At 35.5% G+C, this 22,684-nt stretch overlaps 2 protein-coding genes across 2 annotated transcripts; one reads left to right on the top strand and one right to left on the bottom strand.

Moving 5' to 3' along the window:
- Window positions 1-317: 317 nt before the first annotated feature.
- XBCP3 (xylem bark cysteine peptidase 3) lies at window positions 318-5,526 on the top strand. Its single transcript, XM_088218760.1, has 5 exons — window positions 318-956; window positions 2,238-2,473; window positions 2,612-2,752; window positions 2,842-3,273; window positions 5,190-5,526. Exons 1-5 carry the CDS (start codon window positions 518-520, stop codon window positions 5,283-5,285), a joined length of 1,344 nt encoding a protein of 447 aa, XP_088074886.1. The 5' UTR covers window positions 318-517; the 3' UTR covers window positions 5,286-5,526.
- A 5,835-nt stretch (window positions 5,527-11,361) lies between these two features.
- LOC110818110 (Pentatricopeptide repeat (PPR-like) superfamily protein) lies at window positions 11,362-15,566 on the bottom strand. Its single transcript, XM_022046872.2, has 4 exons — window positions 12,356-15,566; window positions 12,123-12,196; window positions 11,767-11,863; window positions 11,362-11,673 (listed from the first exon to the last, which is right to left on the bottom strand). The coding sequence occupies exon 1, from the start codon at window positions 15,332-15,334 to the stop codon at window positions 12,674-12,676; it is 2,661 nt and encodes an 886-aa protein (XP_021902564.2). The 5' UTR covers window positions 15,335-15,566; the 3' UTR covers window positions 11,362-11,673; window positions 11,767-11,863; window positions 12,123-12,196; window positions 12,356-12,673.
- Between the last annotated feature and the right edge of the window lie 7,118 nt (window positions 15,567-22,684).

Here is a 22,684-nt window from a genome sequence, read left to right as displayed (position 1 = left end):
TATTAGTTTAACACGTGATACTATTGACTAGTTATTTTTTTTTTAATAAAGTTAATCAAATAAAATATTACAATAATTATTTTTCATTTTCCTTTCAATTTGAGTTATCTAGACTAGACAAAATAAATTATGTATTTTTTTTAAAACTATTATTTTCTTTTCTTAATTATTTATTTACTAATGTTTTACCAAAATATATCTGTAATATTTGATTAAAAATATATATAATAAATGAAACTGGTATAATGGTTCATGAATATGATGTCTTGTAGTAGTGAAGATTTACTAAGCCTATATAAATAGGCTTGTTCTTATAAAGAAATGCAAAAATTCCAAGAAATAATCAAGAGAGAGTTGCTTCACACGGCAATTGGCAATTCTTGATTGCCCACTTTTGTAACTGTAACTGTTGAAGCTCTTGCAAAAATTTGGGGGCTTTTTGTTTGCTAATACAGTTTTTTATAACCATCTTTCTTAATTACTCTTTCAATCTCCTCGGTCTGTTTGGATCTATCAAATGAAATCTCTGCATTTCTTCTTCCTCTTCACTTTTTTTCTTCTTCTTTCCTCTCGCTTCTCCTTTTCTTCATCTCCATCATCATCTTCTTCTTCTTTACATTTAACCCAACTGTTTGACGATTGGTGCAAACAATATAGTAAGACATACTCGTCCGAGCAGGAGAAGCTGTATAGGCTCAAAGTCTTTGAAGACAACCTTGCCTTTGTTACCAAGCATAACCTCTTCTCAAACGCTTCTTATTCTCTTTCCCTCAACGCCTTCGCGGATCTCACTCCCCATGAGTTCAAGGCCTCTCGTCTTGGTCTCTCTGCTGCGCCTTTTGCTCTTCATACTTCGTTTTCTCATCACGTCGGTGGCCCTGTTGGCGATCTTCCCGCTTCTGTCGATTGGAGAAAGAAAGGAGCAGTCACCTCTGTCAAAGATCAGGGCGCCTGCGGTACTTAATTCTTTTTGCCTTCAATTCTTACTTCCATGTTATTTTGCCGAGTTTTTGGCTGTTGATCCAGATTCGTGTAGTGTTGTTTCCTTTTTTTGTATGAAATTGAACATATGCTGCTTACTATTTGTGCCCTAAATTGCCCATGGCCTGGGGAGTTGAAATGAAAAAAGTGAATGACTTTAGTTTCGGTTCCTCTTGACTAATGGTCGGCTTGTGGTCGGCTGCCTTCTTCTTCTCATTCTGACTGGACTTGTCATCGCTGTTGAGTTGTTCCACTACCATTTCTGGAATGGATAAGCCCTTTTTTCCTCAAACCTTCAAAATAGCCAGTTTTCAGCCATTTGCCGCTGTCAGAATTATTCATTTACTGAGCTATTTTTTGAAAAAAAAAAAAAAATCTTTTTCATTATCGTGAAAGTTCAACGATCTAAAGATGCCTTATCGAGCTAAAAGCTCCTTTATTCATTTTTCCACTATATTAGAATGAAATTCAAAGCCTACTCTTGCATGTTCCATTCGTGCATCTGCTGCTTCCTTATCTTTCTAGTTGCTCGGTTCCAGAGCAGTCCTGACTTTGATGTAGTATAAGGAATGATAATAACTAAAAGAAGAGAAAGTGCCATAGTGAGAATGAGAACCGCTATGGTGACTCAAGTCAAAGTACTGGGAATAGCACTATACGGATTGCTGACACTTGTTACTTGACCAAATCGCAACAAACAATAAATACTAGGAGTCACATGGGATTTCTCTAACTAAAGCCAAGCTAAGCTAACGGGAGGGAAAGGCCCAGAAGCCAAGTTGCAATCTTAATTTAAATGCTATTCATTTCACCCCTGGATTTAGATACAGTGAAACCTATCTTGTTTTTTTTTTCTTTTGTTTTTATATGTGGCTTTTTGCAATTATCAAACCATCTATGAGAAGTGCTTAGTTGATGATTCATCATTCCCCTACCTTCATGTTCGTGCACATCAAGCTTAACGGAAGTTTCCTTATTGCATTTGTTCATTTCTTATGTTGAAGATTCTCTTGGTTTTGAAAGCTAGACAAGTTTTCTTGTTATTGACCATTCTATTGTCTCACACCTCTGATTTGCGCCATGTTGAAAATTGCCGACATTAATTTGGATTGAAGTAGATGGAAACCATAATCAGTCAGGATAATTCAGGACCATAAAATTTTAGTGATCTTGATGCCGTGGAATCTGTTCTCTGCCATTTGTCAGGGCTTTTCTGATGTTATCCGATGACACAGTTGGGTGTTCTTTTTTTGTAGGCGCATGTTGGTCATTCTCAGCCACAGGAGCTATAGAAGGCATAAACAAGATTGTCACTGATTCTCTAGTCAGCCTCTCTGAGCAGGAGTTGATTGACTGTGACAAATCTTATAATAATGGCTGTGAGGGTGGTCTCATGGATTATGCATATAAATTTGTTATAAATAACCATGGAATAGACACTGAGGAAGATTATCCTTATCAAGCTCGAGATAGGTCCTGCAACAAGGACAAGGTAACTGCTTCAGGCCCCTTTAAGTTCTTCTCCTAAATCCTACTTCTATTCTCCTCTCCTATCTAGTCTTACTTCCTGTTTTTTCGGTTCTTTTTAGCTTCTATTTGCAATCTATTCTAATTCATTTTTGTTTGGTAGTTGAAAAGACATGTTGTGACAATTGATGGTTACACCGATATTCCTGCAAGTAATGAGGACTTACTGCTTCGAGCTGTAGCAGTTCAGCCTGTGAGCGTAGGTATATGTGGCAGTGAGAGAGCATTTCAGTTATATTCCAAGGTTGCTTAAAATTTAATCGTTGATAGTAGATTCCTGTCAGCACCATTTTTTAGTGGTGATTGAAAGTGTTTCGATTGCCTGTTTGATAGGGGATATTTACTGGCCCATGTTCCACTTCATTGGATCATGCTGTGCTGATTGTTGGATATGGTTCAGAAAATGGTGTAGACTATTGGATTGTAAAGAACTCCTGGGGACCGCATTGGGGAATTAAGGGTTATATTCATATGCTGCGTAACAGTGACAAAGCTGAAGGGATCTGTGGTATCAACATGCTAGCTTCATATCCAGTTAAAACTAAGCCTAATCCACCTCCACCACCTCCTCCAGGTCCCACAAGATGTGATTTTTTCACTCACTGTTCAGAAGGAGAAACCTGCTGCTGCACACGTCGAATTTTTGGAATATGCATTTCATGGAAATGTTGTGGGCTGGATTCTGCTGTGTGTTGTAAGGATGGCAGACACTGTTGCCCCCATGATTATCCAGTCTGTGATACAAGTAGAAACCAGTGTCTTAAGGTTGGTAACCATATCTACTCTTTCCATAAGATATTATGCTTGTTATATATAAAACGCAAGTAACGGATAGCTGATTCGATTTTGATGTCTCTTGAAGTGTAAAATTTCTCCCATTATTTTGCTGGTGATTTCAACTTACCATGTTGTTTTGGTTATAGCATTTCCTGGAGCTATGACATATTCATACCTTTTCCTTTTTCTGATTAACATATTTTGAAATTACATGCTTTTAATTCTCATATAATTGAATTTTATATATTACAAAAACCTTAGGTTAGGTTATGAACATAGTAATCTGGAACCGTGGTATATTTCTATTGTAGGACAGGTACGGATATTAATACTAGATGCTAAATTTAGATTCGAAGGGGGTCAAACATAGTTAGTATATTATTGAATTCAGAGTTCAATTGAACCACTTATTTGGTTTATTGTTTGGGTTATAAATAATAGTTTAATAAGAACTATGCTCTCTTGGTTCTTGTTTTTCTTTTAGAAGAAGAGACATAGGATTCAAATGCTTTTTATAACTATAATAAGAATATCAATATCATGATAGGAATTCCTAAAGAACGGAGTTGATATATTACAAGTTTTTAGAAAATATTTTAATATGTTTTAAGTCCCAGAAAAGAAAATGTTGTTTGATTGCTTGTTCTTTATTTAGAACACCTAGCTCTTTTACTTTATTTGTAACTAATCTCAAATTTGACAAAAAAAAATCATTAAGAGTACAAACTTTTCAATCTCTCATTCAGTACTTTTTTCTTCTCTCACTCTCTGTGGAATCCTACTCTATTAACTTGTCCAATTCTTCATAAATCTTGGTTCTAATTTTTGAAATCTGGGTCAAGAACCAAAATGTACCCATGCGAACTTGTACTGCCAAAAGAAACTTCGAGTTGTCAATTATATCCTTTATGGAAATGGCAAACCGGTTCGGGGAATTTTTGACACAAGTATTCAATTGGTTCGAACTTGTTTAGTCTTGAATTGGGACCAAGACAACAAAAGTTCTTCCGTCGAAGAGGTCCGTACTTTCTTTGTGGAAGTGAGTACAAATAGTCTGATTCGAGATTTTCTAAGAATCGACTTAGTGAAATCCTAATCCCATATTTCGTATATCAGAAAAAGGAATGATCCGTCTGGTTTAGGATTGATCTCTGATAATGGGTCAGATCGCATCAATCCGTTTTATTACAAGGAAAGGATTCAACAATCACTTAGCAAAAATCACGGAACTATTCGTACGTTGTTGAATAGAAATAAGGAATGCCAATCGTTGATAATTTTGTCAAATTGAAAAATTCAGCATGTGCATTACAGGGTTTGTGTGATGGTAGTAATTATTCTTAGAAGTAAATCAAGCATTTTTATGGAATTTATTTGAATATTTAATTTAATTAGGAAAACTAAAATGTTCATAAAATTAAAATACTTATTTGTTAGATAATTTCAAGTGAAATTGAAAATACACTTTAATTCTATCCAAATTGATGGAATCAAAATGGTTCCTTTCAGTTCCATTTGAAATTCCTGGTGAGATAATGTTTTATTATCTTAAAAAAGAAAAAATCATTATATCCTAATTGAATTAGATGTCATTTTTCAATTAAATCTAAAAAAGATCTGATTTGTTGAAACATGACGTGAATATTTCTAGGAGATAAATATCAGTCCTGTATAACAGAAATAATAACTTGAGACCATGGATAAATGGAGTTACAAACACCTAGGGTTGTATATGAGGTGAATTATTTGGAAATAAATTGTTCTTACACATCATATGGACTTCATTGTTTGAGTTGGATGGTTGCACAAATGTGCAATTTACTGATATTGCTTTTGGCAATTTCTTGTAATGAAAATCTTGTTGGCTTTTGATGTTCCTAACAGTAAATCTTTTATGTTTGCAGAGTGCTATGAATATCACGACAATGGAAGATTTTGAGAAGAAGAGTGTGGGGAAGTTTGGCGTCTGGAGATCCTTGATCCAGGATTGGATTCTATGAAACAAGTAGGTGACAGTTTTATGTATACCTGCAGGAATTACATGATTTACACAGAAAGGAAGACAATGATAGGAATACTATTTACACTTGGAATTGGAATTATTTTGGTAGATTGACACGAAGTATTGGTACAAAAAATATGTAGTGTCTTCATTGTAAATCAAGGAAATTGTGAACCTGAAAATCTAGATATAACCATTGCATCTTCTTATTTATTTGCAAAAATAGTTGATCTGGAGAATTATATAGGATGCATGTTAACTTCTTTTTTATTGGAAAAAAAAATGCTTGGTTGGAAGATTGTGTGGGATGGATTAACAGAAGTCAGGTACACTCCACGGAGACTGTACCTTGGGTTATACTTGAAACAAATTAAAAATCTTTCCATAATTTAGTTAGAAATTCACAATCTTGTTTAACTATGAGAGTTTGAAAATTCAATTGAAAATGATAAAAGTTGAACAGCTTTTTTATCCTTCTGTTATAGTTGCTTGTTGGTCATTCTTAACCACAGGAGCTATAGAAGGCATAAACAAGATTGTCACTGGTTCTCTAGTCAGTCTCTCTGAGCAGGAGTTTATTGACTGTGACGAATCTTATAATAATAGCTGTGAGGGTGGTCTAATGGATTATGCATATCAATTTGTTCTAAATAACTATGGAATAGACACTGAGGAAGATTATCCTTGTCAAACTCGAGATAGGCCCTGCAACAAGGATAAGGTAACTGCTTCGGTCCTCCCCTTTAAGTTCTTTTCCTAAATCTTACTTCTCTGCTTCACTCCTATTTAATCTTACTACTTGTTTTTCGATTCTTTTTAACTTTTATTTGCAATATATTCTATTTCATTTTTGTCTTGCAGTTAAAAAGACGTGTTGTGACAATTGATGGTTATACCGATATTTTTGCAAATAATGAGGACTTAACTGCTTTGAGCTGCAGCAGCTCGGCTTGTGAGAGCAGGTATATGTGGCAGTGAGAGAGCATTTCAGTTATATTTTAAGGTTGCCTAAAATTTAATCGTTGATAGTAGATTTCTGTCAACATTATTTTTTAGCTGTGATTGAAAGTGTTTTGATTGTCTGTTTGAGTGGGGATATTTACTAACCTGGTTTCCACTTCATTAGATCATGTTGTGCTGATAGTTAGATATGATTAAAAAAAATGGTGTAAGCTATTGGATTATAAAGAACTCCTGGGGATCATATTGGAGAATCCAATAGTCTACGCAATTTCCTAAATCATATCCAACTATCAGCACAACATGATCTAATGAAGTGGAACACGGGCCAGTAAATATCCCGTATCAAAGAGATAATCAAAATACTTTCAATCTCAACTGAAAAATGGTGTTGGCAGAAATCTACCATCAAGGATTAAATTTTAGGCAACCTTGGATATAACTAAAATGCTTTCTCACTGCCACATATACCTTTGTTCATAGGCTGAGCTGCAACAGCTCAAAGTAGTAAGTTCTCATTATTTGTAGGAATATCGGTGTAACCATCAATTGTCACAAGACGTCTTTCAACTGCAAGATAAAAATGAAATAGAATAGATTGCAAATAGGAGTTAAAAAGAACTGAAGAAATAAGTAGTAAGACTAAATAGGATAGGGGAAGAGAAGTAGGATTTAGGGGGAAGAACTTAAAGGGGAGTTGCAGGACCTATCTCGAGCTTGATAAGGATAATCTTCCTCAGAGTCTATTCCATGGTTATTTATAATAAATTGAAATGCTGAATCCATGAGACCACCCTCACAACCATTATTAAAAGATTTGTCACAGTCAATAAACTATTGCTCCGAGGGGCTGATTAGAGAGCCAGTGACAATTTTGTTTATGCCTTCTATAGTTCATGTGGCTGAGGATGAGCAACAAGCCAGCACCTATTAAAAAAGGAGAACATAGTTTTATCATTGGATAACATCAGAAAAGCCCTGTGACAAATGGCAGAGGACAGAGTCCAAGCCATCGAGATCACTGAAATTTTATGGTCTTGTAAATCAAGGAAATTGTGAACCTGGAAATCTAGATATAGCTATTGTATCTTCTTTTCTGACAGATTGTTCTTGGCACCTTATTTATTTGAAAAGATGGTCGATTTAAAGAAATATGTAGAATGCTTTTTAACTTCTTTTTAAAAGCTTGGTTGGAAGATTGTGTGGGATGGATTAGCGGAAATCAAGACACTCCACCGAGACTTTATCTTGAGTTATGCTTGAAATTCACAATCTTGTTTAACTACGAGAGTCTGAAAATCCAATTAAAAATGATAAAAGCTGAACAACATATTTAAAATTCATTAACATATGAACAACATTGAATTCTTACAATTTACACATGTTACCAAATAAATTTTATTCATATATTTAATCTATCAATTATGAATTTTGTACATCCACCTATTCATATATTATTTAAATTAACATAAAATTATAATTAAAATGTTATTTTGATTTAAATTGTATTTTTATTTATAATCTACAAAATTTAAATTTAAATTTAAATCAAATCAAATCAAACCAAAGAGATTTCGATGATTTAATCTCCCACCCTTGTAAAAATCTGCCGTACGTTAGTTTGTTCATCATGAATTGGAATGTGTGTGTGAAAAATAACTCTATATTAGTAGCGGGCATAAAAGATTAAAAAGGTTATTTGAGGCATCTTATAAAAAGTTAATCCCCTTCACCAGATTAATCCAGATATATGAAAAGATTTGGTTCGTGAATATGATATATATCATTCATCCGCTCACTCAACTTGTTTCTACCATGTTTATGTTGGAGGTACCAGTTTCAGCTCCAATGGAAGAACACCTAACAACCCAACAACAATTAATCATATATATGTGTGTGCAATCTATAAACATTCAAAATTTACACCCATCTCTTTCTGTCTCTCTATCTTCCTCTCTAAACACACATTCTCTTCTCTGCCCATTGGACTTTGCTAAGATGACGGGAACACGTCCTTCACCGCAGACGCAGCGCTCAAATAGTTGAGAGTATTCCTCAGAGTCTCTTTCTCTCTCTTCAGCCTCGCCGCAGTATCTTCTAGCTCCAGCAACGCCTGCTGCTCCCTCGGCGCTCCTTCAAACGTGCTCCCTACAAAGAACGAAAACGGCGTCGGAAACATCTTCCTCCTCAGGTCTTGAGCCTCCTTTTCCGGCTTACCGTTTAGCCGGTTCGAAAGCCTAATCACATCCTTCATGTAACCCTCCACCTCCTTCGCTAAACCTTCCAGGTCCTCCTCCCCCGACGGCCGGTCCTCCAGCCAAGTCACCTCCGCCACCAGATATGGCTTTGTTCGCACCAAATTGCGAACCCGGAACCGCTCCTGCCCCTTGCATATCAGGAAGAATCGGTCGTCCACCAGCCGCTCGTGCTTCACAATCTCTCCCACGCAACCAACCTCGGCCGTCCCAGATATGGCGTCGGAGTAAAGGACACCAAAGCGGAGGTCTGTTTGAAGAAGGGTGTGCATCATGATGCGGTATCGGAACTCAAAGATCTGGAGCGGAAGGATGGCACCGGGGAATAGGACGAGTGGGAGAGGGAATAGCGGCAGCTCCACCAGGTCGTCTGATTTGGGAGAGTTAGTGTGATGTCTTTCGGAGAAGGAAGACGCCGAACACTGAAGGGAATTCCGCCTGTGGCGGCGTGGGTGAAGAATGGTCGGAGAGGAGGACCTCGAGAGGAATCTAGGGTTAGGGTTTAAGGAAGAAGGTGTGGTGTTGGGATTTAAGGAAGGGGCGTGAGGCAGAGAGGAGGAAGACGCAGAGGGAATGAGGTGAGGGAGCGCCATTTTCCCAAAATGAAGAGTTAGTTCTGTGCTAGTTAGAAATCGGCATTGGTGCTGAGAAATGACTGAGTGGCAGAAGATCCACAAGTTGTGGATAACATGGGAGGAAGGAAGACGAAGGGGGAAGAAGTGGGACAGAGGAGGAATTTGGGTTGTGGAGTGGAAATTCCCACGTGTGAGTAGGGTTATCTATCTGGAGATTCTATAGGTGGCACGTGCGTATCCACACTGTTTCCCGTCTCCCTCTCAAACCCAACTTAAAAATCTCTCTCTGTGCTTCAGTGCACTCATCACGTTATTTTCGTTTTTAATCATAGCCAAATAAATTTATAAATCTTTTTCAATATTCTTAAATGTCTCTCTCTCTTTTTTTTTTTATTTAAAAAAATACATTTTATTTTCTGTATATGACTTCAAATAACACATACAAAATTAAAATTAAACTAATTTAACCCATCTACCCACAATAAATGAGCTTTCTTTATATAATTTATTTTAAAATTTATATTATTTTAATTAAAATGTGATTGAAACAGTGAAAATTAATTTCGAAAAAAACTTCAAGGCGAAATAAATTTTTAATACGTGAATTTTTATTATTTTCGAAAAAGTTTTTTTTTTTTTGTTTAAAAGTAAATTTTGATACAGCTTTAATATAACATGAAAAACATTAGAAAATATACAAAAAAAAAAAAAAAAAAAAGAGTAACTGCATTAAATTTGACTATTAAATGATGTAAGTTAGTTAAACTTTATTTCCAAATAATCCAATATTGCTCTCAGTTACTTCCTCTTTAAGAAGAAAACATCATCAAAATCTTGACCTCCATCTAAACTCTGACGAACTTTCCTTTTCTTTTTTTTTTTTTTTCTTCACTAAATCTTCATTTCAAATGTTTTGATCTATCCAAACAGATGCACAACAGAAGGGATCATGCGTTATCTTGCTTGATTAACGTGAATAATTTTAGACAAAAATCTATTAATTGAAGTTGGAAAGCAGTTCTAGTAATTTATGAAGTTTTAATCTGAATAAGAAGTAAAGAAATGTATTTTATATAGTTACATTTTTCTAAGATAAGCTCAAATTTTCACTAGTGAAATGGTAAAATACTAATACTGCATATAAAGAACTACCAAAAAAGTTGTTTGCTACAAATGAACCCTATAAAAGTAAACTAAAATCAAACCCAAAAAAAAAAAAAAGTTAAATATTGTCGTGCTTAAAAGCGTAGATCAATTAAAAAATTAAAGACTCGTAATTCAACTTAAAAAATTGAAGTAGAGAAACACTGGGAAAGAAAAACTTCGAAGAAGATAACTTTCTATTAACCTTTTTATTCTCCAAGTTCAAACTCTAGGACAAAAATTCGAGAGAACATTTGTTTTCTTATTCTTCAAGTTTGTTAAAAGTAAAAAATTAATTTTTTTTCTTTTCTTAAGAATACGATCTAAATTAAATTTTTTTTTCAATATTATATACATAATCTTTAGATTTTAACCCTAATTTTAAAAATTTTTTGTAACTGATCTTATGATAACCACGTGAGCTAGTAATCGAGAATTATGCTCTATTTATAGGCTTACAAAGAAGAATTTGACTATAGCAAGAGAAGGAAAAATATTAGAAAGAAGCAAGTTTCTTAAACATGTCAAAATCAATTTGTCCCCATGAACTTAGTTTCGCTAAGAATATTCCTGACCCTTAATGCAATTTTTATACTTTTTCTTTGAAATCTTTACTAGGTCATATTTTGTTTATAGATTCAATTGTTATTAAGTGTTTAAGCATTCATGTCTTATTTAAATCAAAATAAGTATTAATCTAACCAGTATTAGTATTTCAATTGATAACTTAACATAAAATGTGTTATAACACTAATATACTATCAACATATATGTTATTTACTATGTTTGTACTTCAAACATAAAAGAATATCGAGAAATCCTATAAATAATTGGAAGCATAAGTCTTCCATTAAATATTACAACTACTTATCAATAGAACTAAATATGCATTCTCTTCATTGTTGAGTGTCATTGACAACCCTATGATTGTTGGTGTGTTTTATGTCATTTGCCTGAAAATATATATATTTTTTGAAATATAAAAAAAGTATTATCATGCACAGAGGCATCAAAGAAATACCGGCCGTATACAAAACATAGTAACAAATCAATCAAGTGATATATGACAATCCCAAAATCATCACAACCTTTGTTTTTTTGCTACATCAGATTATGCATGCATAAAATGAATAGGTTCAAGTTGTAAATTCACCATGATTTTCTTGTAAAAAATCTGATATTCTAAAGTTCATAGCCAAATGTTAATAGATAGTTCTACTTCTGCTGTTTAAGAAAACTCCAACACTGCAAATCATACAAGAGAATTTGAAAAGTCTTCGTTCCTGTTAGCTGGCATCCCTCCATACTATCCAGATTGCTTATTTTCTTTATGGTAGGAAAGTAATTATTAGTAGCTGAAAAGTTGAGATTGTGGAGTCACATGGACAGAGAAGTTCGAAGAGGGAACTCCACAATTGCCCATAAGTTTGAGCTCAATAATGATCTCTGCTATCTGAAATATGTGCAGCCAAGTGCAAGCAGTTCAACATGAGCATTCTCTAGACGGACAAATGTATTCATGAAGTAAATGATTCAATTTGGTTACCAGATCCTGCAGGGCTTCAATGAATATATCATTTACAAAAAGAGCAAAATTTTCCTTTACGGAAAGGTCCACAGCTTGACCAATCAAGTACATGCACCTGAGAGAAGTCATTGAAAAGACTTTTTGTGAAAAAGACAGTTGGAGGGGCTTCGCTAATAAGTATATGCACCAGAAATGAGTAACGTATGCAGCAATAAAAGGTGAAACAATGAGAAGATTCATGTTTAAGAACTTCCAAGCTGTTGAGGAGAATAAAGAAATTACAATATGAGGTAACAGCAAATAAGAAGAAATTCATCACAAATTGAAATGCAACAGCTATAATATCATTGTCTAATACACATGCAACAGCTAACCTGAAAATGGTCAACTGACGAAAAGGATCCAATCACATAGATGAGAAGCTTTCTGCATATCTCCCCACTTGAACCTAACAAAAAAAAGATGGCAAAAGAAGTGAAAACAAATAGATACAATTCAACATTTCATTCAACAAGAAAGTCCTCAAAGAGGATAGGCAAGGAACTATTCTTCCAAAAACTTTTTGATACATTACCAAGTCAGCTACTAATTTGAAAATAAATATTACCCGTTAACACAAGGTCCTCGATGTGATCAAAGATATCTCATCCTCAATGACTGGTAGGGAGAAAATACAATGAAACCTTAACCCGGCCAGCATGTTGACAAGCATATCAACACTACGGTTTTTTGGAATGCTGATAATTTTTATGCCTACACTCTCAACCTGAGCCACTGCATGGTGAGGGAAACAAAGTTCCCAGAAGAATTGCATCCTGTGTATTTTCTTCACCAGCAAGCTATACCACATTCTCTCCATGTAAACTGTGCATTGATGTTTTCTTAGAAACAAATTTATGTGCATTTTACAGATCATATACTTACTCTACCAATAATCCCCACAAGAACAATATCCACTCTTAAAACAGTGCAAGCATGTTGTATCATGCAAATATATATCACATCCATATGTAGCAGATATGTATTTAGCAGTTCTGTGACAATCTCTACATATCCTCTTGTTTTTCATGATCCTCAAAGTCCGAGGTACAGGAGATGAGCTAATTAGAGCAAAAGCAATCGCAAGTTTTTCACTGTGGATACCACTAGTTTCTTCAGGATCTTCTTCTTCAATGTATAACTCACAATGACAATCATGTCCACTGGCCTGTCTGCTGATGCTTTGTATCCAAGGATATAAAACATCAGAATAAAATTTACACTTGTCAGCTGTAAAAAATGTATGTACAACGTTTTTAACTTCAATCCAGCTCTGTGCAAGGGGTTTATTTAATGCATTGTCTTTGTCAGACTTCCTAAGTTTTGGAACATCCTTCGACTTCCCTTGTAGAGTATATGCCTGAGAAATCAAATGCTGAATCATGCAGTTCCCTGGTTCCAAGTCAAGCAAGTGTTCCCCTGCCTGGATTAACAAGTCACTATTTCCATGATTCCTGCAGGCAGTTAGCAATGCAGCCCAAACGGAGGAGTCTGGTTCAATAGGCATATATTCAATAAACTGCATTGCTTCTGCAATCCTACCTAAACGACCATATAAATTTATCATAGCTGAATAATGTTCTAAAGCTGGTATGATATGATATTCATCTGTAATGCTAGAGAAGACTCGCATTCCTTCATCCACCATTCCTGCAAGACTGTGTGCAAGGAGAAGGCTTAAAAATGTACCTCTGTTCGGTTTAAATCCCAACTTCCTCATCCGATCAAAGAGATCAAGTGCTGGAGCAGAACAACCATGTAAAACATAACCTCCAATAAGGGAGTTCCAGGTTATAATATCTTTTGTTGGCATGCTCTCGAAGATGGTTGTTGAATATGCTATATTCCCTGACTTTGCATAAGTGTCTATTAGGGAATTTGTAACAGAGAGTGCAGATTCTAGACGTCTACGCAAAACACAACCATGAATCTCTTTTACTTTTTTCGCTGCAATTAAATTTGCACAAGCAGGTAAGATACTAAGTATGGTAACCGAGTTTGGAGCTACACAAAATGACTGCATTTGTCGAAAGATGCCTAATGCCTTGTTTTTCTTTCCATTTTGCAAGTAACCAGCAACAAGAGAGTTCCAAGATGCTGCATTTGGCTTAACTTTCCCATCTTTTTCCATCCTTTGAAAAAGATCAATGGCCTGATCCTCATCTCCATTTTGCATATATCCAGAAATCATGATATTCCATGTAATAACATTAGGTCTGACTTCTGAATACTGCATTCTCATGAACAGTTCATAGGCCTTCCCGCAGTAGCCAGCTTGGCAATACCCTGCAATCATTGAGTTCCAGGTATAAACATCTTTCTCTTGGATTACGTCAAAGACTTTCCTAGCAGCTTCCAGTTCCCCACACTTTGAATAGACGTCAATCAGTGAATTTCCAACCAATAGGTCATCAGCAAAACCCATTTTAACAGAAACAGAATGGATTTCCATACCCATGTTCAAAGATCTCAAGGATGCACAAGCTGCAATTGCACTCACAAGAGTGACCCCATTGGGTTTTACCCCTGATAAAAGCATGTCCTTGAACAAATCCAATGCTTGGTTCCTCCTCCCATTCTGAGCTAACCCTGAAATCAAAGAGGTCCAGGTGAACACATCTGCAGCTATCCCTAAGCCCTCCATCTTCTTTAGTAATTCTATTGCAAGTTCACATTGCCCTAACTGATTATAACCACTAATCAATATATTCCAAGTAATTAGACTCGGCTCAATTCCTTCTTTCTGCATCTCGTTAAGCAATCTATGAGCTTCTTCATTCTCACCCTTTTGACAATATCCCAATATCATTGAATTCCAACTGACACTATCCCTCTCTTCCATGCTCTCAAAAAACCTTCGCGCCAAACCCAACTCCCCACATTTCGCATATACAGCCAAAATGGAATTAGTGACACGAGGATAACAAACCATTCCCAATCTAATCACCAAAGAATGAATCATCTTTCCAAGCTCAACATCGCTGCAATTCCCGCAAGCCTGCAGAACCTTCGGAAGCAGGAAGTCATCAGGCAGAACACCATCTATTAACATTGAAGAGAAAAGCTCCAAAACTTCCCTCCAAAGATGCTCTCTCGAGCAGGCGCCAATCATTGCCGACCACGTGTATAAGCTCCTCTGGCGCATTGAATCGAACACTTTACGTGCATCGTTTAAACACCCGCATTTGGCATACATGCCAACCAGCTTAGTCTCGACAAACAGGTCTGCATCCTCAACCAGACCGATTCGAGCATGGAGAGCTCGACCCAGATGAATGGCTCCCGAATCAATACATGACTGAAGTAAGTTGATGTATGTTTTTGACTGTACCTTGGATCCGACGCGGGCAATGGAGTCGAGAGCTATTATGGCTTCAGTTAAGCGTCCATCGCTGCATAGATAGTTCAAGCGAGCGTCCATTCTTTTTGGGTCCGCTTTTTTAATTAAAGTTTTGGTGCGTTTGGGGGAGAATTCAGACGAATTCTCCATTTTCGTTGGAAAAATTAATGGAGGCTTTGTGATATTGGATATTATCAGACTCTCCATTCTTCAGCGATTAATGAACAGACAGACTGCAAAAGAGGATAATGCGCATAAAGGGAACGGAAGAACTACATCGCCATTCTTAAGCAGCCTGAACTTGGTTTAGATCCATGGGGAAGAATGAAGTAAAGAGTAGATAATTTGTGTTGTGCCTTCTGGATAATGATCTTTCTCGCCATCGCAAGATAGCCAACGGGATCTTCCCACGTCATAATTAGCCGGAGCAGTTTATGATCCGTCGTGTTTATTTTTTAAAAAATTATAACGTATTTATCAATGTTATATATATATATATATATATATGTACTTATACACCTTACATTTTTATCTCGAATTACAGACAACTTATAATTTTAAAAATTAATTACATAATGCATAACTTACAATTAATTAAAAATTAAATTTTATTTATATTTTTTAAAATTTAATGGGTAACTAATATATATATTATTAAATTAATTGTATTTTTACATTTAAAAATTATTTCAAAAAATTAAGAAATTACCACATGATAATTTCCGGTTTTACTTATATATATATATATATATATATGAGAAGTTTGATTGAAAATTTAATTGTATAAAAAGTATACCATAAGTAGAACGAAAATTTAGATGAAAATATATTATAGTTTAAATAAATTTTATGTTTAATTTAAATTATATTTCGATAGTTTATTCTTAATATGTTAAATTATATATAAATATGTATCGTGAAATTAAAAACATGAATAAAGATTAAAATATAATATTTGAGTCCGAAATTAATTTTAAAAATTAAAATTAATATATAGAAATATAAATTTTAATTTTATAAATTTTTATTTAATGTAAAATTTGAAAAAAAAATAGGTAAATGATGAAATTAAAAATAATTTTAGAAAAAAAAGATGAAAATTTGGGTTCGATGATGTTTTTGAAATAAAATCGATTACTGGGGGTCAAAATACAATTTTAAAAAAATGTGTCACGTAGGACCATTCAGTCAGCAGCCTCGACGAATCGGAGCGAGCCGCGTGGCAAGGCATGCTGACTCGGTGCCACGCGGGAGGCCACGCTGGCAATCCATGTGCCCGCGATTGGACGGTCCCGATTTGTTCCCATGCGTGTGGAAGGTTCGGATCCGTTCCCTCCTCAGATGCGATCAGATGGTCGCGATCAAACACAATGAATGTTGCAGATTCGTTTCCTCTTTAAATACGATCGTACGGTTCAGATCAAATCGCGATGAATAGTCTAGATTCATTTCTTCTTTAAACACGATTGGACAGTCGAGATCAAATGCGATGAACGACCCAAGTTAAAGAAAGACAGGTATAAATATCTCATTTCACACTGAACTCTAACCCTAGTCGCCAGCCCCCCGCCAGATAAGAAGAACCAGTCGCTGGAGAAAAGAACCGACCGTTGCCCGCTGTCGTGCCGGAGCCACCTCCGACCGCCAAAAAAGATAAAAAAAATTTCATTCGTTCAAAATTTAGTTTTGAACACCCCCATGGCCAAATCGGAGCAAAATAACGGGTGGATGAGCTAAAAATCACGGGTAAAGCCCAGCGATGCCGCCGCGGGAAAAACTAAAAATCGCCTCTGATAACTCCCTTCTCGATTCCCGTTTCGTGTGATTTTTCCACCATTGTATTCACCATTCTGTTTTCTACAATTTAATCGAAGAAAAATGCCCAACTGCGAAGGTGAGCCGGTGGAGCCGCCGCACCAGAAAATCTCGCCGTCGGTGAGTTTTTATTTTTCGATTTTTTTCAACCAACCGAGCGCCCTTAATGTATTTTCTCGCAGGGATGAGTATAAAACAGACCAAAATCGAACAGGACTGGCCGAAAACAGCCAGTATGAGGCAAACTGTCGCCGCGAGCGGCGGTGCCGCCGTGTCAGAGTTTTAAAATTGGCCGAAAAAGGTTTTTAATACAAATTTTAGATTTTTTGGGGGTATTTCTAGAAACTTGAAGCGTGTTTTAATCTTTAAAGAAAAATTCAGAAAATCTGTCAGTAAACGCAGTTAAAAGTTTAGTATTTCGGACACCAATTCGTGTAAGAATCCATCATTTTATTCCCTGTTATAAAATTGAAGTATAATTATAAATAATACGGTATTTTATAAAATTTACAAAACTTCGATAATTAATTACAGATTACTAATAGAGCTGGAATCAGTTATTTATTACTGTTTATCTTGTTTTAACTAATTATTTGATTTTACAGTTTCGAATGTATGATAATACACTAACATTGATAAGATGATTCGGTTGTGTTTCTTTGATGCATGTATACCTTGTCTTGCATGATTTACAGTTAAATTGTGAAACTGAAAATTAAATGTAAATAAGAAATTTACTTTGTCAAGTGAATGAATGAAACGATTGTCTTACTGGATATTTTGGGAGATGGTGGACGGACCGGACACATAGGGGACCCTACCGTGAACGTTACCAAATACCGGATGGGGTATTGAGTAATGATATTTTTGGCGCTCATACCGGACAGGGTATGGGAACGGCCTGATTCACCCTCATACTTGACGGGGTATTGAGGGATGGTACTTTTGGTACTCATACCGGATGGGGTACGAAGACGGTCGGTTAGTTGACAAGTTTTGTTATGGGTTCACACGTAGTGGGACATCCCTATGGACCCCCAGGGATACCAGTAAGCAAATAAAAAGAGAAAGTTGTTGTTCTGGCTAATTAAAAATAAGATTATGATGTTATTTGTGTTATTGTCTTTATAGGTCAGTTTGAAAATCTCGCTACAATAAGTATGTAATAAATGATTTTATTTATGATAAATAAATTTACTTAAATTAAGAGCTCCATTAGTTATTTTTATAATTTTTACCAACCTTTATTTCTGTATCGGTGAATAGTGTGATATTCTTACAGGGCTTGTGTAGCTCACCCTTTCATTAACCATTTTAGATCAAGAGAACCAAAATCCAAATCCCGATCAACAAGGAGATTGTGAGTAGTTCACCACCTAGACTCCCTTCAAGGGCTAGTGAAGATCGTCCTAGGATATCTAATTGTTTACTTTTCATTTATTTCTTGATTTTTCGCTTATTCTTTTAAAAAAGTCATTCCCGTAGCCTTATTGAGTATTCTAAATTATTGTGTAAGGAATGTAAACCATAACTCTATTATTTCGCTTTCGCATTTAATTCATATTTTTATCTCCCTTTCAAGTTCCAGGTCGTTACATGAAATCCGTTTGGCTCTCCATTTGTTGTCTCTCAAAAAATACTATAGTTTTTGAGACTTTATACAAATTTTTATTATTTTATTGTAGTGAATTATGGGTAGAAAAAGTAATCTCCTATGAAAAAATATATTCTTGAAATATGAAGGATTAGAAAAAGGAAATACTGTATGCAAAATGCAATGAAATTGCAATGTGTCCTCAACTACAAGTTCTTTCATGATGGATAATAGACTTGCATTTAGGAATCTTATGTAGCAAAAGGTGACATGTGAGTTTTATAACATACTTGGCCATATGCAAAGTTAGTGAATTACGACTATAGAAAAAGGTCCGAATGTTGGTTTTATATGCTCATAGAATGCATAATTTGAATGTTGTTAAAGGAAGTCGTCGATTCATGTAGGACATTAAAGATATATAATCCAATTCTTTTTTAAAGTTTCTACTTCATTAATAGAGTTTAAACATAGTTGTATTGCATTAAGATAAAGTTATGATCAATATATAATTGTTAGAAATTTTCTTCTCTCTTCTATACATGGTCATGTAATGAATGAAGGAAATTTAATTGAGCCATTTGGAGGCAAAATATAGACACAAAATCTTTATTGTTTGAGGGTGCATCCATCAAACCTCAAACGTTTCCTTCTCATATAGAGAAGGGAAAACTTTGAATTAACAAAATACAAGTGTTTTTTATTTATGAGTTTTAACAAAAAATTGTTCCCAGGGCATTTATGTTTAAATTATGAGTAGAAATACTCAACAAAAGGGAATAAAATTAGAGGGCTGAGCTGCTTTGCATCTTTACAATATTAGAGTTAACCATAATTAATAGATCAGTTAAACAAACTAACTGTAGTTAGTTATAATTACTTTGTGATTAACTAGATTAGTTGTTGATTAACCTCATTAATTATATTTATATAGATACTAAAAAATAGTTAATGAGAAGTGGCTTTTCATTTTGTTTTTCCTAAGTGAAACTTCTCTGTAATATACCAAAATGATGTTATTTTTGGAAACTCCAAAACGACCCCATTTTAGGTAAAAGAAAAAAAAAACTGGAGGGTGTGTTTGCCTTTAATCGGGAAAGGTGAAAAGACAGATGTGTGTATGCCTCTGCCACTGGCCAAGAAAGCAGAGGATGAGACTTGAACACCGAGGAAGAAGGGTCGTGCAAGACTCTTCCTGCCCTTCCCTATAAAATACGAAGGGAGGGAAGGAGATCGGTACTTACTAAGTATATTAAGCTTACCCTATGTATTATTCATTTCTTTTCCGCTCCTAAACAGTGAAAGACTTACTAAGAGATCGTTTAATTTTTATTTTAATTCGAACAACACTTAATGTTAATTACTTTATTTTTAGTGAGTATTTATTTTAGAGTTTAGATATGCCTCATGAATATTGAATATTTTGAGTTAAGTATATAAGGAATGTACCTTTTATTATTTTAAAATTTATTGCATGAAGTATTTTTATAGATTATTTTATCATGATATGGTGTGCATACAGTCAAGACTCTGGATGAGAGTTCGGGCCGTTACAATTGGTATCAGAGCCCACGTTCATTGGAACCATCCCTTGAACATGAGACTTAAGGATAAGACTATAATTGAGAATATAATTTCAAAAGGGTAAATCTTAAATTTTTTTTTGGTGATGTAGGCAAACAAAAATGAGGCAAGGACGATCCCCTATGAACAGATCTTCTCAGATAAAATCATTACGATAAGATGTTGATCGTCTTTATAACCTGGTGGAGAGGCTCATTATTGGTCAACAGCCTAGAGAAGAAAAGAGGGACCTTCCTGATCCTCTCCCTGTTCCTGCAAGAGGAGATCTACCAGATCCTCCACCTCAACAGGGCCCAACTCTATTAGTGATGGATCCAAGTTATATTGAGAGGGACAAGAGAGTGAATCTAGTCTCATTTGCAGGAGCATCGACTTTCTATGAGGCTAAAAATTGGCTCAAGATGACTGAAAAGTCTTTTAGAGTTTTGGGGATGACTAATGAACAAAAGGTTATCCTCGCCACCTTTATGCTTAAGGGAGAAGCAGAGTACTGGTGGGAAGTTAACCAGACTACTCTACCCACACCCATCACATGGGAACATTTCTTGGAGGTGTTTAATGCCAAATACTTCCTCGACCACATTCATCATCAAAAGGAGGTAGAGTTTGCCCAGCTTACCCAAGAAAGCCTCTCAGTCACTGATTATGCTAGAAGATTCACAAAGCTTAGCTGCTACTCTCCCGAGATTATATATAATGAAAGGAAGATGGCTCAAAGATTTCAGTGGGGTCTCCATCCAAAGATTAGGAACCCCTTGGTAGTGCTTGAGCTTCGTACTTATCAGTAGGTTCTAGTCAAGGCACAACTAATTGAGAGTACTATTAGGACCTCTGCATCGACAACAGGTAGTTCCAAGCCTCCAGTCCCCTACAAAAAGTCACTCCCAAGTCAGGGTCACTAGAATAAGAGACCTAAGGTAGCTCACCCTACCCAACTACAAACTCTACTGGTCAGACAAGGTCAGAGTTGTGTTCATTGTGGCAAGAATCATGGAGACATCCCGTGCTACCGACTCAATAATGCCTGTTTCAGATGTGGAAGTACCGATCATTATATCCGTGATTGCCCCAGCCTCAGTCGCCAGCTAGACCAACAGTCCCATGCTAAGTTTATGCCATCATAGCTAAAGATGCTGAAGCTGCTCCCGACGTGATTTAGGGTACGTACCTTATTTGTAAGAACATAGCACATATTTTAATTGACTCTAGAGCTACACATTCTTTTATTTCACATGCTTTGCACAATATTTAAGTGTTGTTCCTGTGTCTCTTGATTTTGCTTTAATAGTGTCCACCCCCATAAATGGTAACATGGCGGCCAGTATAGTTTACAAGTCATATATTATAGAGGTCGCAGATAAAGAATTTGAGGTAAATTTAATATTATTAGATATTAGAGATTTCGACGTAATAATAAGAATGAATTAGTTAACAACTTATCGTGTTACTATTGACTGCTACCATAAGAAATTTTTATTCAATATTCCTAATAAGTGTCATTTTCGGGATAATGACTTTCTTTTTGTTTTCCTTCTTAATTATTTGTGTATAAAGAAAATAATCTATTGATTTTAATTTATGTGATATGATTTAACAATCTTAATATGTATTAGGAAAGATAAGTAAGGGGGCTGATATCCAAGAAATTCCAGTAGTCAGGAAAATCTTGGATGTCTTCCCTGATGACCTACCAAAATTACTTGTAGACCGAGAAGTGAAATTCGCCATTGATCTTCAACCAGGTACTCAATCGATTTCATTTGCCCCATATAGAATGAGTTGAATTGTAATGAAAGAGTTGAGGAAGCAAGTTCAAGAAATTTTGGATAAGGGTTTCATCGGGTATAGTGTGTCCTCTTGAGGTGCTCCGGTCACATTTGCAAAGAAGAATAACGAAACATTGAGATTATGCATAGATTATAGGGGGCTAAATAGAGTTACAATCAATAATAAGTACTCTCTCCCCAGAATCGATGATCTCTTTAACCAGTTATAGGGTGCAAGAATCTTTTTTAAGATTAACCTACATTCGGGGTATCATCTGATAAAGATAAAAGCTGAAGACATTCTAAAAATAGCTTTCTGGACTAGGTACGGACATTATGAGTTTCTTGTCATGCCGTTTGGGTTGACTAATGCACATGCAATCTTCATGGACTTGATAAATAGGCTCTTCAGACCGTTTTTAGATCAATTTATTATAGTCTTCATCAATGATATCTTGGTCTACTCTAAGAGTAAGGAGGAACATGTTTTGCATCTAGCTTAAGTCTTACAGGTTCTTAGAGAAAAGAAGTTGTATGCAAAGTTAATTAAGTGTGATTTTTAGCTCGATCAGGTTGCCTTTATGGGACTTATAATATCAAACGATGGTGTATTAGTGGATTCCCGCAAAATTGAGACCATGTTAACTTGGGAACGACCTACTACGGTCAGGGATATCAGAGGATTTTTTGGATTAGCTAGGTATTACCACAGATTTGTGAAGGGATTCTTCAAGATTGCAACTCCTTTTACTCAGCTTACAAAGAAAGATATCAAATTCAAATGGGATGAAGCATGTG

Source organism: Carica papaya, chromosome 1 (genome assembly GCF_054855325.1).
Source record: "Carica papaya isolate Zhongbai chromosome 1, ASM5485532v1, whole genome shotgun sequence".
In the NCBI taxonomy this organism is placed as follows: domain Eukaryota; kingdom Viridiplantae; phylum Streptophyta; class Magnoliopsida; order Brassicales; family Caricaceae; genus Carica; species Carica papaya.
The sequence above is the reverse complement of the archived record's forward strand: the minus strand, read 5'-3'. Positions and strand labels throughout refer to the sequence as shown.